At 42.1% G+C, this 21,403-nt stretch overlaps 1 protein-coding gene across 3 annotated transcripts in view; it reads left to right on the top strand.

Annotated features, from left to right (window-relative positions):
- The window catches only part of slit2 (slit homolog 2 (Drosophila)), an 850,855-nt gene that overhangs the window by 505,435 nt on the left and 324,017 nt on the right, over nucleotides 1-21,403 (top strand). For all 3 annotated transcript variants that reach the window (XM_070870756.1, XM_070870755.1, XM_070870754.1), the window contains 2 exons: nucleotides 4,343-4,440; nucleotides 12,641-12,780. In XM_070870756.1, the coding sequence (XP_070726857.1) occupies nucleotides 4,343-4,440; nucleotides 12,641-12,780 (238 nt within the window). The remainder of the gene's footprint in view (nucleotides 1-4,342; nucleotides 4,441-12,640; nucleotides 12,781-21,403) is intronic.

The following is a 21,403-nucleotide window of genomic DNA, read 5'->3' as shown; positions in this document are numbered from 1 at the left end:
TCCTACTCTTTGCTTCCTGTCTGACAACCAGTTCTCAATCCACGTCAGCACACTACCCCCAATCCCATGTGCTTTAACTTTGCACATTAATCTCTTGTGTGGGACCTTGTCGAAAGCCTTCTGAAAGTCCAAATATACCACATCAACTGGTTCTCCTTTGTCCACTTTACTGGAAACATCCTCAAAAAATTCCAGAAGATTTGTCAAGCATGATTTCCCTTTCACAAATCCATGCTGACTTGGACCTATCATGTCACCATTTTCCAGATGCACTGCTATGACATCCTTAATAATTGATTCCATCATTTTACCCACTACTGAGGTCAGGCTGACCGGTCTATAATTCCCTGTTTTCTCTCTCCCTCCTTTTTTAAAAAGTGGGGTTACATTGGCTACCCTCCACTCCATAGGAACTGATCCAGAGTCAATGGAATGTTGGAAAATGACTGTCAATGCATCCGCTATTTCCAAGGCCACCTCCTTAAGTACTCTAGGATGCAGGCCATCAGGCCCTGGGGATTTATCTGCCTTCAATCCCATCAATTTCCCCAACACAATTTCCCGACTAATAAAGATTTCCCTCAGTTCCTCTTCCTTACTAGACCCTCTGACCCCTTTTATATCCGGAAGGTTGTTTGTATCCTCATTAGTGAATACCGAACCAAAGTACTTGTTCAATTGATCCGCCATTTCTTTGTTCCCCGTTATGACTTCCCCTGATTCTGACTGCAGGGGACCTACGTTTGTCTTCACCAACTTTTTTCTCTTTACATACCTATAGAAACTTTTGCAATCCGCCTTAATGTTCCCTGCAAGCTTCTTCTCGTACTCCATTTTCCCTGTCCTAATCAAACCCTTTGTCCTCCTCTGCTGAGTTCTAAATTTCTCCCAGTCCCCAGGTTCGCTGCTATTTCTGGCCAATTTGTATGCCACTTCCTTGGCTTTAATACTATCCCTGATTTCCCTAGATAGCCACGGTTGAGCCACCTTCCCCTTTTTATTTTTACGCCAGACAGGAATGTACAATTGTTGTACTTCATCCATGCGGTCTCTAAATGTCTGCCATTGCCCATCCACAGTCAACCCCCTAAGTATCATTCGCCAATCTATCCTAGCCAATTCACGCCTCATACCTTCAAAGTTACCCTTCTTTAAGTTCTGGACCATGGTCTCTGAAATTACTGTTTCATTCTCCATCCTAATGCAGAATTCCACCATATTATGGTCACTCTTCCCCAAGGGGCCTCGCACAATGAGATTGCTAATTAATCCTCTCTCATTACACAACACCCAGTCTAAGATGGCCTCCCCCCTAGTTGGTTCCTCAACATATTGGTCTAGAAAACCATCCCTTATGCACTCCAGGAAATCCTCCTCCACCGTATTGCTTCCAGTTTGGCTAGCCCAATCTATGTGCATATTAAAGTCACCCATTATAACTGCTACACCTTTATTGCATGCACCCCTAATTTCCTGTTTGATGCCCTCCCCAACATCCCTATTACTGTTTGGAGGTCTGTACACAACTCCTACTAACGTTTTTTGCCCTTTGGTGTTCTGCAGCTCTACCCATATAGATTCCACATCATCCAAGCTAATGTCTTTCCTAACTATTGCATTAATCTCCTCTTTAACCAGCAATGCTACCCCACCTCCTTTTCCTTTTATTCTATCCTTCCTGAATGTTGAATACCCCTGAATGTTGAGTTCCCAGCCCTGATCATCCTGGAGCCACGTCTCCGTAATCCCAATCACATCATATTTGTTAACATCTATTTGCACAATTAATTCATCCACCTTATTGCGGATACTCCTTGCATTAAGACACAAAGCCTTCAGGCTTGTTTTATTAACACCCTTTGTCCTTTTAGAATTTTGCTGTACAGTGGCCCTTTTTGTTCTTTGCCTTGGGTTTCTCTGCCCTACACTTTTCCTCATCTCCTTTCTGTCTTTTGCTTTTGGCTCCTTTTTGTTTCCCTCTGTCTCCCTGCATTGGTTCCCATCCCCCTGCCATATTAGTTTAAATCCTCCCCAACAGCACTAGCAAACACTCCCCCTAGGACATTGGTTCCAGTCCTGCCCAGGTGCAGACCGTCCGGTTTGTACTGGTCCCACCTCCCCCAGAACCGGTCCCAATGCCCCAGGAATTTGAATCCCTCCCTGCTGCACCACTGCTCAAGCCACGTATTCATCTGCGCTATCCTGCGATTCCTACTCTGACTATCATGTAGCACTGGTAGCAATCCCGAGATTACTACTTTTGAGGTCCTACTTTTTAATTTAGCTCCGAGCTCCTTAAATTCGTTTCGTAGGACCTCATCCCTTTTTTTGCCTATGTCGTTGGTACCAATGTGCACCACGACAACTGGCTGTTCTCCCTCCCATTTCAGAATGTCCTGCACCCGCTCCGAGACATCCTTGACCCTTGCACCAGGGAGGCAACATACCATCCTGGAGTCTCGGTTGCGGCCGCAGAAACGCCTATCTATTCCCCTCACAATTGAATCCCCTATCACTATCGCTCTCCCACTGTTTTTCTTGCCCTCCTGTGCAGCAGAGCCAGGAGGGCAAGAAAAACAGTGTCCCGGTAATAGCTATTAGATCGAATCTATTCATTTCTATCTGTGATATTAATGCATCCATTTTGTTGTGAATGCTTTGCACATTCAGATATAGTGCCTTTAGCTTTAAATTTTTTCTATTTTTCCCTGCTTAACTTATGTCCCTAATGCCCTATTGCCTTTGTTAATCTCTGTATTCCTTACTGACCCACTGCTTATTTTTACCTAAATCGCTACTCTGCTCTACAGTCTTGACATTTCTCTTTCTGCTTTTTGAATTTACCCTTTCCTGAATTATCCCACCTCCCTCCTTTAATAATTGAAAGTCCTATCTACCGTCCTAGTTATTCGATTCACCAAGACACTGATCCCAACGGAACAGCTCCTTCTTTCCCCAGTATTGTGCCAGTGCCCCATGAACTAGTAAAGTAACCTGGTTGACAGGAGTAAAAACTCAGCACAAAACTGCAGAATATGTGAAGCAAATCCTCTTCCAACAAAAGCCATGACTAGAATTGAGCTTGAGTGTTCTGTAATTGGCTGTTGAGCATGATAATTAGCAGACCAGCTTCTTATGGATTTTTCTGATGATTTATACAGATAGGTTTATTTATGCAGTTAAAGCAAATGATTTCAGTAAAATGTTCTCTGCAACTATTAAAAGCCGAGCACTTTCTTAATGCCCAGATTAAATACTTTATAATCAGCACAATGTTGAAAATATCAGGAATACATTGAGACTAAAAATATTAAACATAATTCTTATTTAGAAGATGCAGAGCGCATTTTCTTATTACAGTAACTCAAGTTATACATAACTGTCCATCTTTCTGGAATACTGCGTGCAGGTTTAGTTTCCATATTTACGAAAGGATATACTTGCTTTGGAGGCAGTTCAGAGAAGGTTCACTAGGTTGATTCTGGAGATGAGTGGGTTGACTTATGAGGAAAGGTTGAGTAGGTTGGGCATCTACTCATTGGAATTCAGAAGAATGAGAGGTGATCTTATCGAAACATATAAGATTATGAGAGGGCTTGACAAGGTGGATGCAGAGAGGATGTTCCCACTGATGGGGGAAACTAGAACTACAGGGCATGATCTTAGAATAAGGGGCCACCCATTTAAAACAGAGATGAGGAGAAACTTCTTCTCTCAGAGGGTTGTAAATCTGTGGAATTCACTGCCTCAGAGAGCTGTGGAAGCTGGGACATTGAATAAATTTAAGACAGAAATAGACAGTTTCTTAAACGATAAGGGGATAAGGGGTTATGGGGAGCAGGCAGGGAAGTGGAGCTGAGTCCATGATCGGATCAGCATGATCTTATTAAATAGCAGAGCAGACTCGAGGGACCGTATTGCCTATTCCTGCTCCTATTTCTTATGTTCTTATGTTCACCAAGACAAACAAAAAAAACTTTTTATCTTAGCAGTATTTTCTGTCTATTTGTTGCCAAAATTTAGTTTTAATTTTATTTTCAATAAAATATATTTTTGAAGTCACCGATGCAGCAGGTGTAGCAGCTGCTCTTGTGTGTTCTTGACAATATGGTGGCACAACTAAACTTAGACTGCTGCTCCCAGTCTGTCATCGCCATTCCTGTAATGACAGTTTATGTTGGGCTGTTGTTCCTGGTCTGTCATATCCACTACTGTAATGACTATTTAAGTTAGAGCTTTGTCCCCACTCATGTAGTGACTGTCGGACTGTTGTTTCTAGTTTGTTGTACCCACTCCTGCAATGATTGTGTAATTAACTGCTCAATACTTTATTCCTCTGCAGGGACAGGACTGTGATGTTCCCATTCATGCCTGTGTTAACAGCCCATGCAAAAATGGTGGAACCTGCCATCTTAAAGAGGGGGAAAAAGAAGATTTCTGGTTCGTATAGTTTGATTTATGTTTATTTTATTATAAATAGTGATGAGCATGTTATAGAAATCCAGCATTTACCAATCAACATTACATAACAGAAAAGAAAATTACAATTTAAATGGAGAAAAATTGCAAAGTGCTGCAGTACAGAGGGACCTGGGGGTCCTTGTGCATGAAACATAACAAATGAGTATGCAGGTACAGCAAGTAATCAGGAAGGCAAATGGAATGTTGGCCTTTATTCAAGGGGGATACAGTATAAAAGGAGAGAAGTCCTGCTACAACTGTACAGGGTATTGGTGAGGCCACACCTAGAGTACTGCGTACAATTTTGGTCTCCGTATTTAAGGAAGGATATACTTGCATTGGAGCCTGTTCAGAGAAGGTTCACTAGGTTGATTCCGGAGATGAGGGGGTTGACTTATGAAGATAGGTTGAGTAGGTTGGGCCTATACACATTGGAGTTCAGAAGAATCAGAGGTGATCTTATTGAAACTTATAAGATAATGAGGGGACTCGACAAGGTGGATGCAGAGAGGATATTTCCATTCATAGGGAAAACAAAAACTAGGGGACATAGTCTCAGAATAAGGGGCCGCTTATTTGAAACTGAGATGAGGAGAAATTTCTTTTCTCAGAGGGTTGTAAATTTATGGAATTCTCTGCCCCCAGAGAACTGTGAGGCTGGGTCATTGAATATATTTAAGGTGGAGATAGACAAATTTTTGAGCGATAAGGGAGTAAAGGGTTATGGGGAGTGGGCAGGAAAGTGGAGCTGAGTCCATGATCAGATCAGCCATGATCTTATTAAAGCAGGCTCGAGGTGCCAAATGACCTACTCCTGCTCCTATTTTGTATGTTCTTATGTAGACCCTTTAATATACTTCAACTGAGAAATCTGGTGAGGACTCTGAGGAAATGTAACTTTGAACATGAATAAAATATTGTGAAGAGCTAAAAAAAAATGGCATGCTGTTCTTTGGATCCCAGCAGTGTTACAAGCTTTGATCTAATAATACAAAATGTATGTATATATCTTGACCTTGCTGAGGAATTCTATGCAGGTAGAATTTAAATGCAATCTAAAGAGATGAGCAAAGGAATATTTTATCTCTTCATTAAAGAGCAACTCGAAGCCATAAAAGTGAGCTTAATTTTATTAATCTGCAAAAGAGATGTGAAAGAACTGTGGACTGTTGAGATATTAATGCGGTGAAACAGAAAATGAAAGAGTTTTTTACAGACCACTGCTCACAACGGCGAATCACCTTATGGACATTACTTTTTATGAAAGTTCCTTAAGCTTTGGTCGAATTCAAAAAAGAAAATTCATAACTTTACAACAACAAAACAAATTGTGTATAGATGAGCGGGTTAAAAATAACGTTTATTCTAACATTTGTGGAAGTGTTTAGCTGTCTGATCTTTACCATACTGTGTGTGTGCCATTGTTCTATTTAAATATAGAAACATAGAAAATAGGTGCAGGAGTAGGCCATTCAGCTCTTCGAGCCTGCACCACCATTCAATAAGATCATGGCTGCATTCACCTCAGTATCCCTTTCCTGCTTTCTGTCCCTATCTCTTGATCTCTTTAGCCGTCAGGGCCATTTTTAACTCCCTCTTGAATATATCTAACGAACTGGCATCAACAACTCTCTGCAGTAGAGAATTCCAGAGGTTAACAACTCTGAGTGAAGAAGTTTCTCCTCATCTCGGTCCTAAATGGCTTACCCCTTATCCTTAGACTCTGACCCCTGGTTCTGGACTTTCCCAACATCAGGAACATTCTTCCTGCATCTAATCTGTTCAGTCCCATCAGAATTTTATATGTTTCTATGAGATCCCTTCTCATTCTTCTAAACTCCAGTGAATACAGACCCAGTCGATCCAGTCTCTCCTCATATGTCAGTCCTGCCATCCCGGGTATCAGTCTGGTGAACCTTTGCTGCACTCCCTCAATAGCAAGAACGTCCTTCCTCAGATTAGGAGACCAAAACTGAACACAATATTCCAGGTGAGGCCTCACCAAGGCCCTGTACAACTGCATTAAGACCTCCCTGCTCCTATACTCAAATCCCTTAGCTATGAAGGCCATCATGCCATTTGCCTTCTTCACCACCTGCTGTACCTGCATGCCAACTTTCAATGACTGATGTACCATGACACCCAGATCTCGTTGCACCTCCCCTTTTCCTAATCTGCCGCCATTCAGATAATATTCTGCCTTCATGTTTTTGCCACCAAAGTGGATAACCTCACATTTATCCACATTATACTGTATCTGCCATGCATTTGCCCACTCACCTAACCTATCCAAGTCACCCTGCAGCCTCTTAGCATCCTCCTCACAGCTCACACCGCCACCCAGCTTAGTGTCGTCTGCAAACCTGGAGATATTACATCAATTCCTTCATCTAAATCATTAATGTATATTGTAAATAGCTGGGGTCCCAGCACTGAGCCATGCGGCACCCCACTAGTCACTGCCTGCCATTCTGAGAAGGACCCGTTTATCTCTACTCTCTGCTTCCTGTCTGCCAACCAGTTCTCTATCCACATCAATACATTACTCCCAATAACATGTGCTTTAATTTTGCACACTAATCTCTTGTGTGGGACCTTGTCAAAAGCCTTTTGAAAGTCCAAATACACCACATCCACTGGCTCCCCCTTGTCCACTCTACTAGTTACATCCTCAAAAAATTCTCGAGTATTTGTCAAGTATGATTTCCCTTTCATAGATCCATGCTGACTTGTGCCGATCCTGTCACTGCTTTCCAAATGCGCTGCTATTTCTTCTTTAATAATTGATTCCAACATTTTCCCCGCTACTGATGTCAGGCTAACCGGTCTATAATTCCCCGTTTTCTCTCTCCTTTTTTAAAAAGTGGTGTTACATTAGCTACCCTCCTGCTGGTCCTGCTATAACGCCAGTGAAAAATATAACCCAGTACATTCAATGCTATTTCATAAGTATTAAATACATAATAACTAAAAAGATCATCTCTGTGTCCTGTAAAAAAAAATCTTTGAGGATGAATCCAGTAAGTCAGAAAGCAGCAAACCTGAGGACTGGGAGAAATTTAGAATTCAGCAGAGGAGAACAAAGGGTTTAATTAGGAGGAGGAAAATAGAGTATGAGAGGAAGCTTGCTGGAAACATAAAAACTGACTGCAAAAGCTTCTATAGATATGTAAAGAGAAAAAGATTAGTGAAGACAAACATAGGTCCCTTGCAGTCAGATTCAGGTGAATTTATAATGGGGAACAAAAAAATGGCAGACCAATTGAACAAATACTTTGGTTCTGTTTTCACTACGGAAGACACATATAACCTTCCGGAAATACGAGGGGACCGATCCAGAGTCGATAGACTGTTGGTAAATGATCATTATGTTTCTATGTTTCTATACATCCACTATTTCTAGGGCCACTTCCTTAAGTATTCTGGGATGCAGACTCTGCGGATTTATCAGCCTTCAATTCTATCAATTTCCTGACTAATTAGGATTTCCTTCAGTTCCTCCTTCTAGCTAGACCCTCGGTCCCCTCGTATTTCCGGAAGGTTATATGTGTCTTCCGTAGTGAAAACAGAACCAAAGTATTTGTTCAATTGGTCTGCCATTTCTTTGTTCCCCATTATAAATTCACCTGAATCTGACTGCAAGGGACCTATGTTTGTCTTCACTAATCTTTTTCTCTTTACATATCTATAGAAGCTTTTGCAGTCAGTTTTTATGTTTCCAGCAAGCTTCCTCTCATACTCTATTTTCCTCCTCCTAATTAAACCCTTTGTCCTCCTCTGCTGAATTCTAAATTTCTCCCAGTCCTCAGGTTTGCTGCTTTCTGACTTACTGGATTCATCCTCAAAGATTTTTTTTTACAGGACACAGAGATGATCTTTTTAGTTATTATGTATTTAATACTTATGAAATAGCATTGAATGTACTGGGTTATATTTTTCACTGGCGTTATAGCAGGACCAGCAGACATGAGCGAGGAAATGCTTCAGGGCTTGCTCCGCCAGCTTTACGCTGCTCTTCCACCTCCACTGTCCCACCAGAATGACGGGTCACTTACCGTATCTCCGACCACATGTACACGGGCATATTAAAATAATATGAAAATGTCAGAAATTCGGGACCACGGACGGCTATTTAAAATCTAAGTGCCAAGCAATATTGATAGCTTAGCCACCAAATATGAAAAAATGTGGATAATTATTTTCAAGTTTATATTGGCAGCAAATATGCTGCCAGCAACACCACACCAATTGGTGGAGGCAGGATACCCAACAAAAATATTGAAATGACTCTAAGGCTGGAAACTACACCTCTGTGGCCAACAGGAGTCCCACCACACTGCACTCCACTTTCCCTTAAGTGCACTGTCTCACGGTGCAAGTAATGGTCACTGCTTGGACTGTATGTACATATTCATGTAGGTGCCCATTAATCAGATTGGATTTTCAGTGGTTTTAAACCATTTGATATACCTGGTGACTCTGCACAGGGTGTACACTCACAGGTAAAGAGTGCGATGGCATGCAGTATTTTCAGCAAATGTTTTTTGCTATGGTTGGCTGGGAATTGATAGAATGTTATTGTGAAAAACAGAAAATGAAAAAGTAATTCTCAAACTGCTGCACCAGAACAGATAAACATCCTCTGAGCTTTACAGATTTCAGGACATTAAATTAATTCTTAAAATAAGTGCAGCTACATGCTCATAAATTATGAAGTACACCTTAGTATCTTCTATTAGTGTAGTTCCATTATTTCACATGAGAATCACAATTAATTCATCAAGTTTGTTAAGTATACGTGCAGCTGCATACTTTCATGCATCATTAAGATCATGAAGATCTTTTTTTTTTCCTGTGAAAGGATTAGCCAGCTACAGTTTTTGCATTAGGATGATTTTATGTAGCCATTGATTTGTGTGCAGTTATTCCATTACTGATACTCAATGTGCTGAACAATTTAATGAGATGCTCTGCTAGTAAGAGTGAGAATTTACATTAAGATGTTTTTTCCATTAAGGGCTTGTCTTACTGAGAAATAGGCTTCCCTTATCTTTTGTAATGCTAAAATTATGCTTACTTGGGCAATTTGCAACGGTCCCACTAAAACAGTAGGGTAGGTTTTTCACTTGGTTATGCCTGAACAATAGGTATCCAGTGGGCATAACTGATCAAAATAATGGGAGAGAAATCTGTTCAAACGTAGGTTATACAGTCAACTCATTCACATGGGTTTATACCATCTCGTGCACATTGGTGTACAAAGGTGTATAAACCTGGCAGTGACTGTGTGGAACTGATTACACTGAGTAAGCAGGTAGCTAGATGCGTAAAATTGTATCACCTGTTGAAAGGTCATCTTTGTTTAACTATAGGACTGGTAATGTTCGTGGTAATAATGATCAACCATTGTCTCTATTCTGTTTGCTCCATTTCCTTCCAGTCGTGCTGCATGTCCAATGGGGAATAGGGCCACCCATCTCACTATCACTTATTGCTCACCTTCACTTTGCAAGTGATCAAACAAGGGATTGGAATCTTGCTCTGCTCTAAACTTGGCCACAGTCTTGGTTTCCTGCCTCCATAGTTACTCTGCTGATCACAGATTTTGCCAAGCACTTTGTTCAACCAAACAGCCTTTGCAAAAAACAAAATATCCATTCGAAATATTATCAGCCTCTGTAATTGCTACCAACATTTTTATTACCCACATGCGGCCATTTACCTTTAAATGGCACATTCCTTTAAATTTACCTATCACCCCTTGTAAGCAGTCCCTACACGTGACCTAATGAGCTCAGTTTAGCAGGTTGAATATAGGCCGACAGTTTGCCCACATTGTATAAGTGAAGCTGGTTAAGCTAAACCAGGCAGGATCAACAGCAGTCGGGCAGATGCTAATAACACACAGTCCGGCTCACACCCGACGGGAAATCTACCGAAGTGTGTCTGTATTAAAACAGGTGATTCAGTAATATCCTTGGTTCCAAGTCCTATGACATCTGAACTGTTTACATTGTGGTGTAGATTCCCAAATCTTCTGAAGAGTGTCAGTACAGACCAATGACCACTTGACTTGCACAAGGTCTAGAACAAGATGGGGGGGGGGGGGGCGGCTGGCAGCTGCTGCTTATGTTGCTGCTTCTGCACTGCAGCCTCTGGAGTACCTGGTGAGCCTCACTTCAGGAGGAAGTGGCAGCACCACCTCATTTACCTGACAGCATTGCTGCTCAAGTCAGGGCTGCCATCGATGACAATTACTCAAGATGAATACAGCATGTCTCACCCTCCTGTGAAAAAATGTGCTAGGAACAAGCAAAAATACTTCCAAGTGATCTTTAGAGAAGAAGGATCAACAAGTTCACACTGGAGGCTGCACCTTTCGACAGGGCTAACTGGAGTGTAATCAAGAATAGGAACCTTGGATAACTTTCTGTAGCCCAGGGTCACCTAGGTCAGCTGTACCAGCCTAATCGGCATCTGACTTGAGATTCGCTCACTCAGCATGGGCTTAGAATTGAACGGGCCTTCTCTATATGGCACAGTTATACTTGCTTTACCAAGTGAGTCACTGGGGAATGCCAAACCTTGCAATTCCTTTTGATTTATTATTTTTTGAACAGTAAAACATTTTTCCCACTAAAGGTGAGGAGCCCTTTTTTCAGTTGTTTTGGGCTGGAATTTCCTACTGTACTGCCTGAAATCGAGCGGAATAGTGAGGAAAATTTTACAGCGAAGCCTATCTGAATTCCGCCAACCACCCCAACCCCCTTGCTCATTGCAGAGAAATAATTTGCACAATCCAAGATCACCTTGCCACATGTAACTGATGGTAAGTAGATGTGGCCCTGCTTCCTGCCTAATTTCCCTCCTTTTCGCTGTTGACACCACTGATCCCAGGGACCATTAGAGGTGCGGGTAGATCCTGCAGCAGTGGAATTCCCTATTGGGGGGAGAGGATCCCAGTACTGGGCTCCTCTTGAGGACCTTTATCACTTCTTGCTGGGCAATCAGCTCATGAAGAGCCTTTAATGAATTATTTTTAATCTCATGGGCTCTTTTGGAAATGTCATTGTGGCTCCTTCTCTCTTAATTTTGCTTTCCTGTAAAATGGGTCAGGATCATCGTGGGGTTGGAATGGTGAGTAGAAGCCCCACTCTGACTCTTCATCAGTGGTGAAACAGTCTCAGGAAAATTCAGATTTTCGGCTCTTTTTGACTAGGTCTTTGCTGTTAAACCAGATGTTACGAAATAGTGACCTATGACAGACTCACAACGACTGCGTTTTCCTGTGGGGAAGTGACAAACCTTTGCTTGGTTCTTCTTCAAAGTTGCATGGCTGTGTTCAGCAACTTCATGTTTTGGTCAGGGATGTAAATCGATGTCCTATCATTTTGTGGTGCAATGCGTTGATGTGCTTCAGCACAACACAATCTGGAATAGCTTTACATAAGTAATAAATTCTGATTAGATTATTGGAGGTGCTGGTTTGGAGGAGTAATTGATCCTGGCAGTGTAAGGGAACTACATTAGTACGGATAGATAAGAAGATAGGATCCCCGAGGCACCCTGGATAACCACCATATCTGTACCTCACTCCCTCATTCACTACCTGCTTCAAGTCAATTCCCACACTGATATTAGCAGTACTCTTTAAAAAAAAAAGTATTCTGTATATCGATAGAAGACAACAAATAAATCTATCTTGTAACTATTTGATATTTTTGATGAGGCACTGACATCAAATAGAATCTCAGAAGCTGATGGAATGGGTCCCAAATAGGAAAGCCACATGGAGTGCCAAAGCTTAAGTGATGCTACTGGGTACGGGAAGACCTGAGGGCAGAGGGGAGAGTGAAATGGCGAGATCCTGTGATGCCTGTAGCCAGCTTAGTTATACTGACTGACAGACTGGCGGACTTACTGACTACTGATGAGACACCCCTCCTTAAACATCAGGTCAAGGATTGACACAGGCCTGCAGTAAAGTCACTTACCTTTGTCTACATTAACTAGATGACCACTAATCCTGAAGACTTATTATTTGCAGTAAACTGGATATACAGAGAACATTAGTATGCACTAGTCTTCCTGCTTAATTAGAACAGTCTTGAAGTGTTTGACGGTAACTCTCCATTTAGCGCTTTCCAGTGTGTGAACGTCAGTTGTCCTGTTCCCTCAGGTGCTCATGTGCTGATGGCTTTGAAGGTGAGGTCTGCGCAGTAAACATTGATGACTGTGAGGACAACGATTGTGAGAATAATTCCACCTGCATTGATGGAATCAATAACTACACTTGCCTCTGCCCACCTGAATACACAGGTAAGGGAAGTAGGAGGTAGTGGCAATCTTAATATCACCAAAACAAACAATAAATGCATATTAAAGAGACATGGGTAAGATTATCTGCTTCTTTCATTGTGTAAAACATAACAAGAAACTTGTTCAAAGTTGCAGTGTTTCTTTTTCTGTTCTGTAACAAATTAAATAAAAAATGAAATGGCATTTTCTTGTTTAAATGTGGGCTGCTTGTTGTGCGATAAGAAATTATTGAATGGCTACTTTTTATATTTTTTCCTCACATCGTTTGGCTCTGATTTGCTCCCTTGACCTCTTCTTTCCTGAAGGCACTGACTCATGCTGAGATATGGTTCCACAAGCAGTAGCAACTCTCCAGTAACTTATTCTTTATATGACACTTATTCTTGTAACACCTCTGTCTATCACCACTCCAGCTGAGATCAAAATAGACCAGCGATTTAACCCAGAGCCTTCCTAGTCTGTATAGCACACTTAAGATACACAATTAAATATATATGTATGCCAGAAAATTATGTATCAGTTTGTAAAATAACTTGAATGCAGTAAGACTTAAGTCTAAAATTACTGTTTGCATTGTTGATAATGCATAATGTTCCTTTTAAGATAAGAGACAAAGGAATATCATACAAATATATTAAAGGCTGGATTTTCGGCTTTTCTGTTTTCGGGGCGATAATGGCGGCGGGGCGGGAAAGTTAGCGGCTGGGAATTTAATATTTAAGTATTTAGTATTTAAGTTTGGGCATCTGGGTCCTGCGTCAAGGAGCGCAGCACTAAAGGAGGCATTGTACACCTCTCGGCGCAAGGATAGGAAACTCACAAACTAAAATGCCAGGCCATGAGCGCTCCTGAGAGAAGCCTGACAGGGGGGCAGGGGGGGGGGGAGACCTAAAAAGACCCACTGAAAAATTCCTAAAATATCGCCCACGCCACCGCAACACAAATCAGTAAAAAATGTAAAACAAAAAACACCCGCATTTACTTTAGTAGTGATTTACCTTCCTCACGGCCGCTGGGATCGATGAACCACTCTGATTTCCCAGGCCGTCATTGTGGGCGCACTTCCGGGCGGACAGGTCGGCCAAGACTCAAAACTCACACTGGTGTCGCAACCAGGGGCGGTGCACACCCGGTGCACACCTTTCCAGCGATGCTGCTCAGCGCCGATGCAAAACCCGACCGGAGGATCGCGGCGGTGTGCTGGAGACCTCACTGCTGCCGTTCACACCACTCTGGGGCAAAACCCAATGTGCACAGGACCAGAAAATCCAACCCTTTAATGTTCAGGCACTGATATTGCAAATGGTAATTTCTAGATTTTAAATTCCTAAGTGTTGAGGTATTTGACAGATGATTAAACCTGAAGGTAATAATTTCCTATTGTGTATTTTTTTTTCTTTTGAATGTCACTTATATAAAATATCTTTTAGGCTCTGTTCTAGTTCCTTGTTCCACCTGTCTTCTGTCTGATTTGTTGGTTGAATGGGACTTTATTAATATTAACTTCAGCAAACAAGTAGTAGTTTGGGAAAGAAATGTTGCAGTTTATTCTGTTGGTTTACTGCTGCAAGTGTAAGTTTTTTTAACATGACTTTATAGAACCAGAACCATCTGGAGCCTTCAGAGACAGATGTCTGGATGGCTTCCACCACTGAAGATGCACAGTACGAAATAATCTGATAAACTAAAGGACGATGCCAACAAACTACTTTGAGGTAGTTGTGTCACATGCACTAACCACAAACAAAAGCAGAGGAACAAAGGCTTTAATGTCAGAACTCTGCGTTACCCTGTTCCACTGTGTATTTTGTTTGGAATACTGTGATCCACTTTCCTACAGGCACAAGAAACCTACCCCAGATTTATGATAGATTGAGAGGGAGCAGAGCTGTAGGCATGCATGATATGGAATGCTGCCGGCTTATTGCACAATATGGCACTCCCAACAGCGATGGAAATTTTCTCATTTGTTCCTGATTTCAGGTGTTTTAAGTCAGGATTTCAATTTCGATTTCTAAAATGGAACATGAAAAATGTTTTATTACTTACAATCCACCAAAATGAAACAGTAAATTTGAAGTAAGGAGTGTCCAGTGATAGTGTTACAACAGTTTTTTCTACATTAGCAGTTATGTTACTTGCAGATTTTTCTTAAATATTCACTAATGCAGCTCTATTGTGGGTACTGGGTACTGCAGCTATTGGCCCTGAAATTGCAGTCAGCGGTGTAGCTAAGGAGTATGCTGCCAACCTCCAAACGAAATCAGCACTTACCTGGTGCGAGGCCCCAAATGAAAACTTGCTTTGAAATGCTGCAGAGGTGTGAGCAGGGTAGTGGCCCAAGGATCCCACAGGCACACCGTTGTGCGTAAGTGTACCTGGGATCCGTGGGGATGTCCTTCATACACTAGCTAATCTGGAAACATAGAAAGACCCATTTGAGAGTTATGCACAGCAACCTGACAGCCTCACTATAAATACTGGCTGGCCTTCACTCTTAGATTTATTTTTCTTTCAACATATGTTTTCTTGCAAGCTTACCTCAATACATTTCCATTTATCTGTAAATGACCTGACAAAAAGTTGAAATCTATGTTGACACCAAAAACTTGATAAACATTATTTCATATATATAAATGATGCATTAATTATTATGGCCCTGAAATTGCAATTTTCCAATCCCCCCCCCCTTTACACTGTGCAAACAGACTCCTGCACCTGTTTGCGCCAGAGTACACCATCATACCGACTGCAAATTCACAGCCATGGTAGATCTCTGATCCAAATATATTACGATAAAAATCAAGTTTTTATGCTAATGCTATAAAGCCACAATCCAGCATGTGGATCCTCCTGTGATTGCAGCTCCAATTACCCTTGACATCCTTCGCAATAGTCCCAGGCTCTGGGGCAGAAAATCCAAGGAACATTTCTGCCGAAAGTCCAGAAGAACTAGAATTAGGCCAGGACCTAGATATATTGGGCCCTGGCTTTCTCCAAAGTTTCTGCTGAGCCTAGTTTGGGGCAAAGTCTGCGCCCCCCCTACCCACCGGAGTCAAAGGGGACATGGCCGAGGAGGAGAATTCCAGGCTGGCAGTTTCCTTGTCCTCGACTTGATGACACAGTGGAAGGCCTAATATGAAAAGGCGTACCAGCCTACAGGCTGGTGTATATGGGGCCTATCTGGGATCATGGCCTGGGTCCCCAAAGATTGAGACATTTTTGACTCCTTCTGAAAAGGGCTACTAGAATGCTGAAGACATTTTTACCAGGGGGAGCTGGGATTCCGCAACCCTCCCCCACCCCGCAGAATGGACATCTCACACTGGATTTTCTGCTCTTTAGGAGGAACCCATGATATACCCCTAGTGAAAACCTACCCAGATTATGTAAATATGGTAACCTTTCCCTGACTCCGCATACTTTGGTTGGGTAGGTGCGAAAGGTCACGGGCAGGCATATCTCAGTAATTGTGCCAGGATAAACAGCCTGTGGATTTTCAGGACATATAAATTAGACAACTTCCACATAATGTGGCGGGAGCACCATTGAAAGAGAGATCACTTTAGATGAAACAAAACATACCTGCTCATTTAGGATCCCGTATCCCACTTGCATTGTTCCCCCCCCCCCCATGCCAGAACATCATATTATCGCACAACAGGCAACCCCTCACAGATATGCCTGATATACAGTCCTTGCAGCTTTCAGGTTATCATGAGCAATGTAACTGGAACACCAGAAAATGATGCAACTAAGCTGACCTCATGTCATCTGGTGAGGGCCACTCATTTGTAACACCTGAGCAGCACTGCTACCAGTGGCATCTAAAGGTACATGATGAAATTTTGGTACAGCTTTATTCAGTTGAGAAGAGAGGCATCATACGCAGCTGATGCAATGAAGTGTGTCAGAATATTTACGTTATTATGTTATGTATCTGTCAACAAGCAAAAAGCGTTTGCCAAACACCTGTTTGTGAAGATCAGCTTAAAGAGGTCACATCTAAAACATGAAATGTATAGATTGATTGCTTCTTCCTCCACTTGGTGGGGGTAATTTTGCCTTTGGGTGATAATGTAAGATTCTGCTGCCCGTTATACATCTTGCCCAATTTTCATTTCAAATTTCAATGACAGTATCACCCAAAGTCAGAATACCCCCAGTGTGACTGTTATTAATGTTCTAGTCCATTCTGATGCTACAAACCTCATTCTCTTGCCACCAACTTCATTCTCCCTCCCTAACCACGGTCTGAAACTGAACCAAACTGTCCATTGCTCTTATCCTAACTCGCACCAAGCCCCGTTCACCATCACTCCTGTGCTTGGCGCCCTCTCCAGCAGCACCTCAATTTAAAATTCTCATCCTTGTTAGCAAATCACTCCACTGTCTCACCCCTCCCTATCTCTGTAATAGCCTCCAACACTACAACCATCTGTGAACTCAGCGCTCCTCCAATTCTGGCCTCTTGTCCAACCCCGATTTTAATCGCTCCACCATTGGCGGCCATGCCTTCAGCTATCAAGGCCCTAAGCTCTGGAATTCCCTCCCTAAACCTCTCAACCTCTACCACTATCTCTTTTAGGTCACTCTTTATAACCTATCTCCTTGATCAAGCTTTTGGTCATCTGTCCTAATACCTGCTTATGTGGCTCGTGACAAATATTGGCTGATACAACTCCTGTGAAGCGCCTTGGGACATTTTTATTACCTTAAAGATGCTATATAAATGCAAGTTGTTGTTGATGGTCAACCCAATCGAGCTGCGGCTGCGTTAGTTGATAGCCACTCTATATGTAGCTGTACAATGGGACATCAACGTTATTGCAGAGAGGGGCAGAGTAGCATGCTATTGATTATTGCTCGAGAGCCATTAACACTGGGTCTAAGGATATAGTCAGTAGTGTCGCTACCTTAGTAATAAGCTGTGTGTTTTGGGAACTAATTTTTACAGCATTAAGGGTTTTGTCAATTGATCAAGAAATAACAATGAGTTGTGGAATTTCCTGGCATCTGGTGACCACATGAAGCCTGAAAGGCTAATGACCAACGTCTGCCACCAGCTAAACCTGCTGATTTTGTTTACTGGCTTATTACCATCATTTGCCAGCACCAGTTAAACACATTTGCTATCACAAACTCTGAATGACTAGGTTTATTTTAAGACGAGATTTTAGAGTTTGTCAACATTGTTCTACTACCTTCTCAAGTGAAGAATGATTAGAGTGCCTTTGCAGTTGAGTTCTATAAACCAGTCATGGAACAAGGAATATAAACAGAAAATGCTGGAAATACTCAGCAGGTCAGGCAGCATCTGTGGATGATTCTCTCTCCACAGATGCTGCCTGACTTGCTGAGTATTTCCAGTATTTTCTGTTTAAAGCTCAGATTGCCAGCATTCGCTATATTTTGCTTTTGTATTAAAACAAGGCAAGTCGGCTCTCCAAATAGTTCAGTGGGTAGATGCACATTCTGGTGTGTCACTGAGTAAATACTGGCCAGGATAGTCTCAGGTTGGCTTCCTGGTCTAAGTTATCCGATCTCAACCGGTCATGGTGTTACAGTTCACCTTGGTTCCACTGAGCAGGGGAGAGGAAAAATCAGCTAAGTTCCTGCTCCGGATCACTATCTAGAGAAACCCTACTGGAAAGCGCATGCATCAACGGTTAACAGGCTCAAATGTGATGGCCCCACAGTCAAATATCCTGCTGATACTCATTGCTCAGGCACACACACGGCAAACGGTCACTTGGCTGGGGTACTGTAGGGCAGCCAATGCCCACGGAACCATATCCAAGCAACTGTCAATGCTGTCCGAAGAAGAGGGAAGAAAATTGAAGGGAGAAAAATAGATTTAGAATGAAGAAAAAGCAAAGTAGTTGATAAACGACACCATGACAATGACTTCATCGTGATAGGACCACTATGATCCACATGGGGAGTCCGTGACCTTGGCAAAGGGTGCAGCTCTGACAGCAGGGGCAGGAGCATAAAAAATAAAGGAAGACAGAGAAATCAAACAGGAAAATATGGAGGGATAATAACTAAGCTGCTATATTTTTCTGCTGCATTATATTGTTCCAGTGTATTGAAAAAGAATAAACTCAGAAAATCTCTTGTTTCTTCTATCTCTTGTCACTGCAAGCTGCTAATCTGAATGAGGTGGAAAAAGGTCAGTCGCAGTCTGTTTCTCCCCTTTTCTCTTTCCCACGAGCTGTTAGACTCGGATCATTTTTTCTTCTTCCTGTCATCTGCTTGTTCCTTGGAAATGAGGTGCATGATTTCCACCCCCACCCGTGACACTACTGTCATTTTCCCTCCTTATTTTGAAAGCATTATGATGAGGTAGGTGAGGATATCAAGTCAAGCTGCATTTCTTCAGCAAATCTTCAGCTAATTACCTTTGAAGGATAACTGGATCTCATCCTCATGATGTGCCAAAAATCATCTGCCAGTTTAAAATCTGCACCCCTCGTGATACTTATACACAGAAACATAATTGTTCCTTATCATAGTAGTACCAGTCCCTATTTAACTAGCTTTTTCTGACATGCTGTGTATTGCATCAGTTGAATAGATGGCTATGATTCAGTTGTGATATATCTGTTGCATTGATCTGCGGTATTTGTTGTGGAGGTAGCAAATTTCATTCTTTATGACATAATTATAGGGAGTGGTGCTGCTTAATGGGGCCTGTGTGCGGCTCAATCCTGTGTTACTTGCTGATCATTTAACATAGATTATTACACCTCACCTCTGGTAAAACAAACAGGAACCAAGTAAGCTAAATAATACAATTATTGGGTGTTAACCAGAAACTGGATGGCAGTAGAATGTATAAAATATTAGCCATCCAAACTAAAATAAAGAACAAGCAAAAAGATGGCATAATTACAGCATTAGAAATTATGTAGGATGGCAATGAAAAGCACACACAGTATCTCGGGGGTAAGCAGCTGAAAGATACATGATATCCGTAATGTCCATTATTATGAAGCCGAATCCAAATCAGTCAATTAATATGTTTGCAATTTATGTGACTTTACAATACTGTAGAGATATAGGGCTAGAGTTTCCCTAACCTGTTTTTCTGGCGCTCTCACCCGAGGTGCGCCGTTTTTTGTCCGCCTCCAGTGCGCCAAAAAAAGACGTCCGTATTCTGGCCGCTCCCCAGCCTCTCCTCGGTCGTGGCGCAGCATGGCCCAATAGATTGGGGCCAGGGTCAGGTCCCTGCGCGGAACGCAGTGCCAGGACCTCTGCACATGCACGCTAGAGTCTGCGCGCATGTGCAGTAGCTCCTGGCAGGCCGTTTCTGCAAATGCATGCTGCAGGCTGTGTGGGAGGGGCCCGAAGCATGCCGTCCCTAGCCCTGGCCGAATGGGCTCCCTCATCGGCGGCCCGTTGCGTTCCCGAAGGTGGGACTTCTATTTTTTATTTGTTATTTACTGATTGATTTTGGTGCTTTAGGTGCAGGGTTCCTATTTTTTTATTTTTTATTTATTGATCGCTTATTACTTTGGTCTTGGTGCTTTTGGTGCAGGGTTCCTTTTACTTTATTTGTTAATTAATTGTTTATTACTTTTTGTGCTTTGTTTGGTGCTTGGTGGTGCTTTAAATGTAGTTACTTGCACTGATTCCTTAACTCTAGGTAAGGTTTTTCTGTGCAGACAGAAGTGGCAACATACGCTGGCCTAAGTTAGTTTGGAGCAACTATTTGTTGACCAAATGCCTAAAACAGGGGTAAGTGGCTGGGAATGCCCCCTATTGAAAAAAAAACTGAACTAAAAAAAACCTAACTAACTCACTTACACTGGCGCAAATTAAATGGCCAGAATTGCAACTAAAAAGATAGTCCAGAAAAATCAAGTTGCTCCAAAAAATAAGGAGCAACTCCTGGGGAAACTTAGGCCCTATATAATCTGTGCATTAATCTAATCGGGAGCAGTGTTGGGGGTTAATCCTTTGCATTTACTCCTGAAAATAATGGTCTTGACAGAGCAAGTAGTTAAAAGAATAATCTGTCCTCTCATACAGGTAGAATGGGATTATTGGCTCCCTTCTACACCCACGCATGCTCAATAAACGCTGACTCTACCCTCAAATTGCCCAGTTGTCCCATTTCCTGGTGAAATCAATGCCTCTGGTAAGAGCTGTGCTCCTTATGTTCAGCACATTGCCTGTCTAAATAGGGTCGCACATAGGTCAGATTTTGTTTCAAAGGCAGTTTTCAATAACTATATACAGATTCATTTTCAGTAAGGGGTACCCTAAATGCCAAGTCCAGGAAACGTTTAAATAAAATGTGTGTTTTTGTTAATATATGGTTCCAATTATAAGTAATATTTAATGCCAGAGACTACCTTTTAGAACAGTAATTTTACATTGCGTGATGCTGAATGAACACTGCAGTAATCTGCTCCTGATGGATCGTCGTCACCTGCATGAATCTTGCTGTTGTTTTCCTTAGTTGCATGCAGCGCTGTTTCCCCACAGCCAGAACATTTTCGCCAGAGATAAACATTCGCCATCAATTTTTCTGACTGCAATTTCTTTTCCAGCACCTTTTTTTGATCAATTTATATTTTTGAGTAATGATTTTGTGCTAATCGAGAGTACAAGG

This window comes from Pristiophorus japonicus, chromosome 2, assembly GCF_044704955.1.
Source record: "Pristiophorus japonicus isolate sPriJap1 chromosome 2, sPriJap1.hap1, whole genome shotgun sequence".
Taxonomy (NCBI): domain Eukaryota; kingdom Metazoa; phylum Chordata; class Chondrichthyes; family Pristiophoridae; genus Pristiophorus; species Pristiophorus japonicus.
This window is presented reverse-complemented; position numbering and strand designations above follow the sequence as displayed.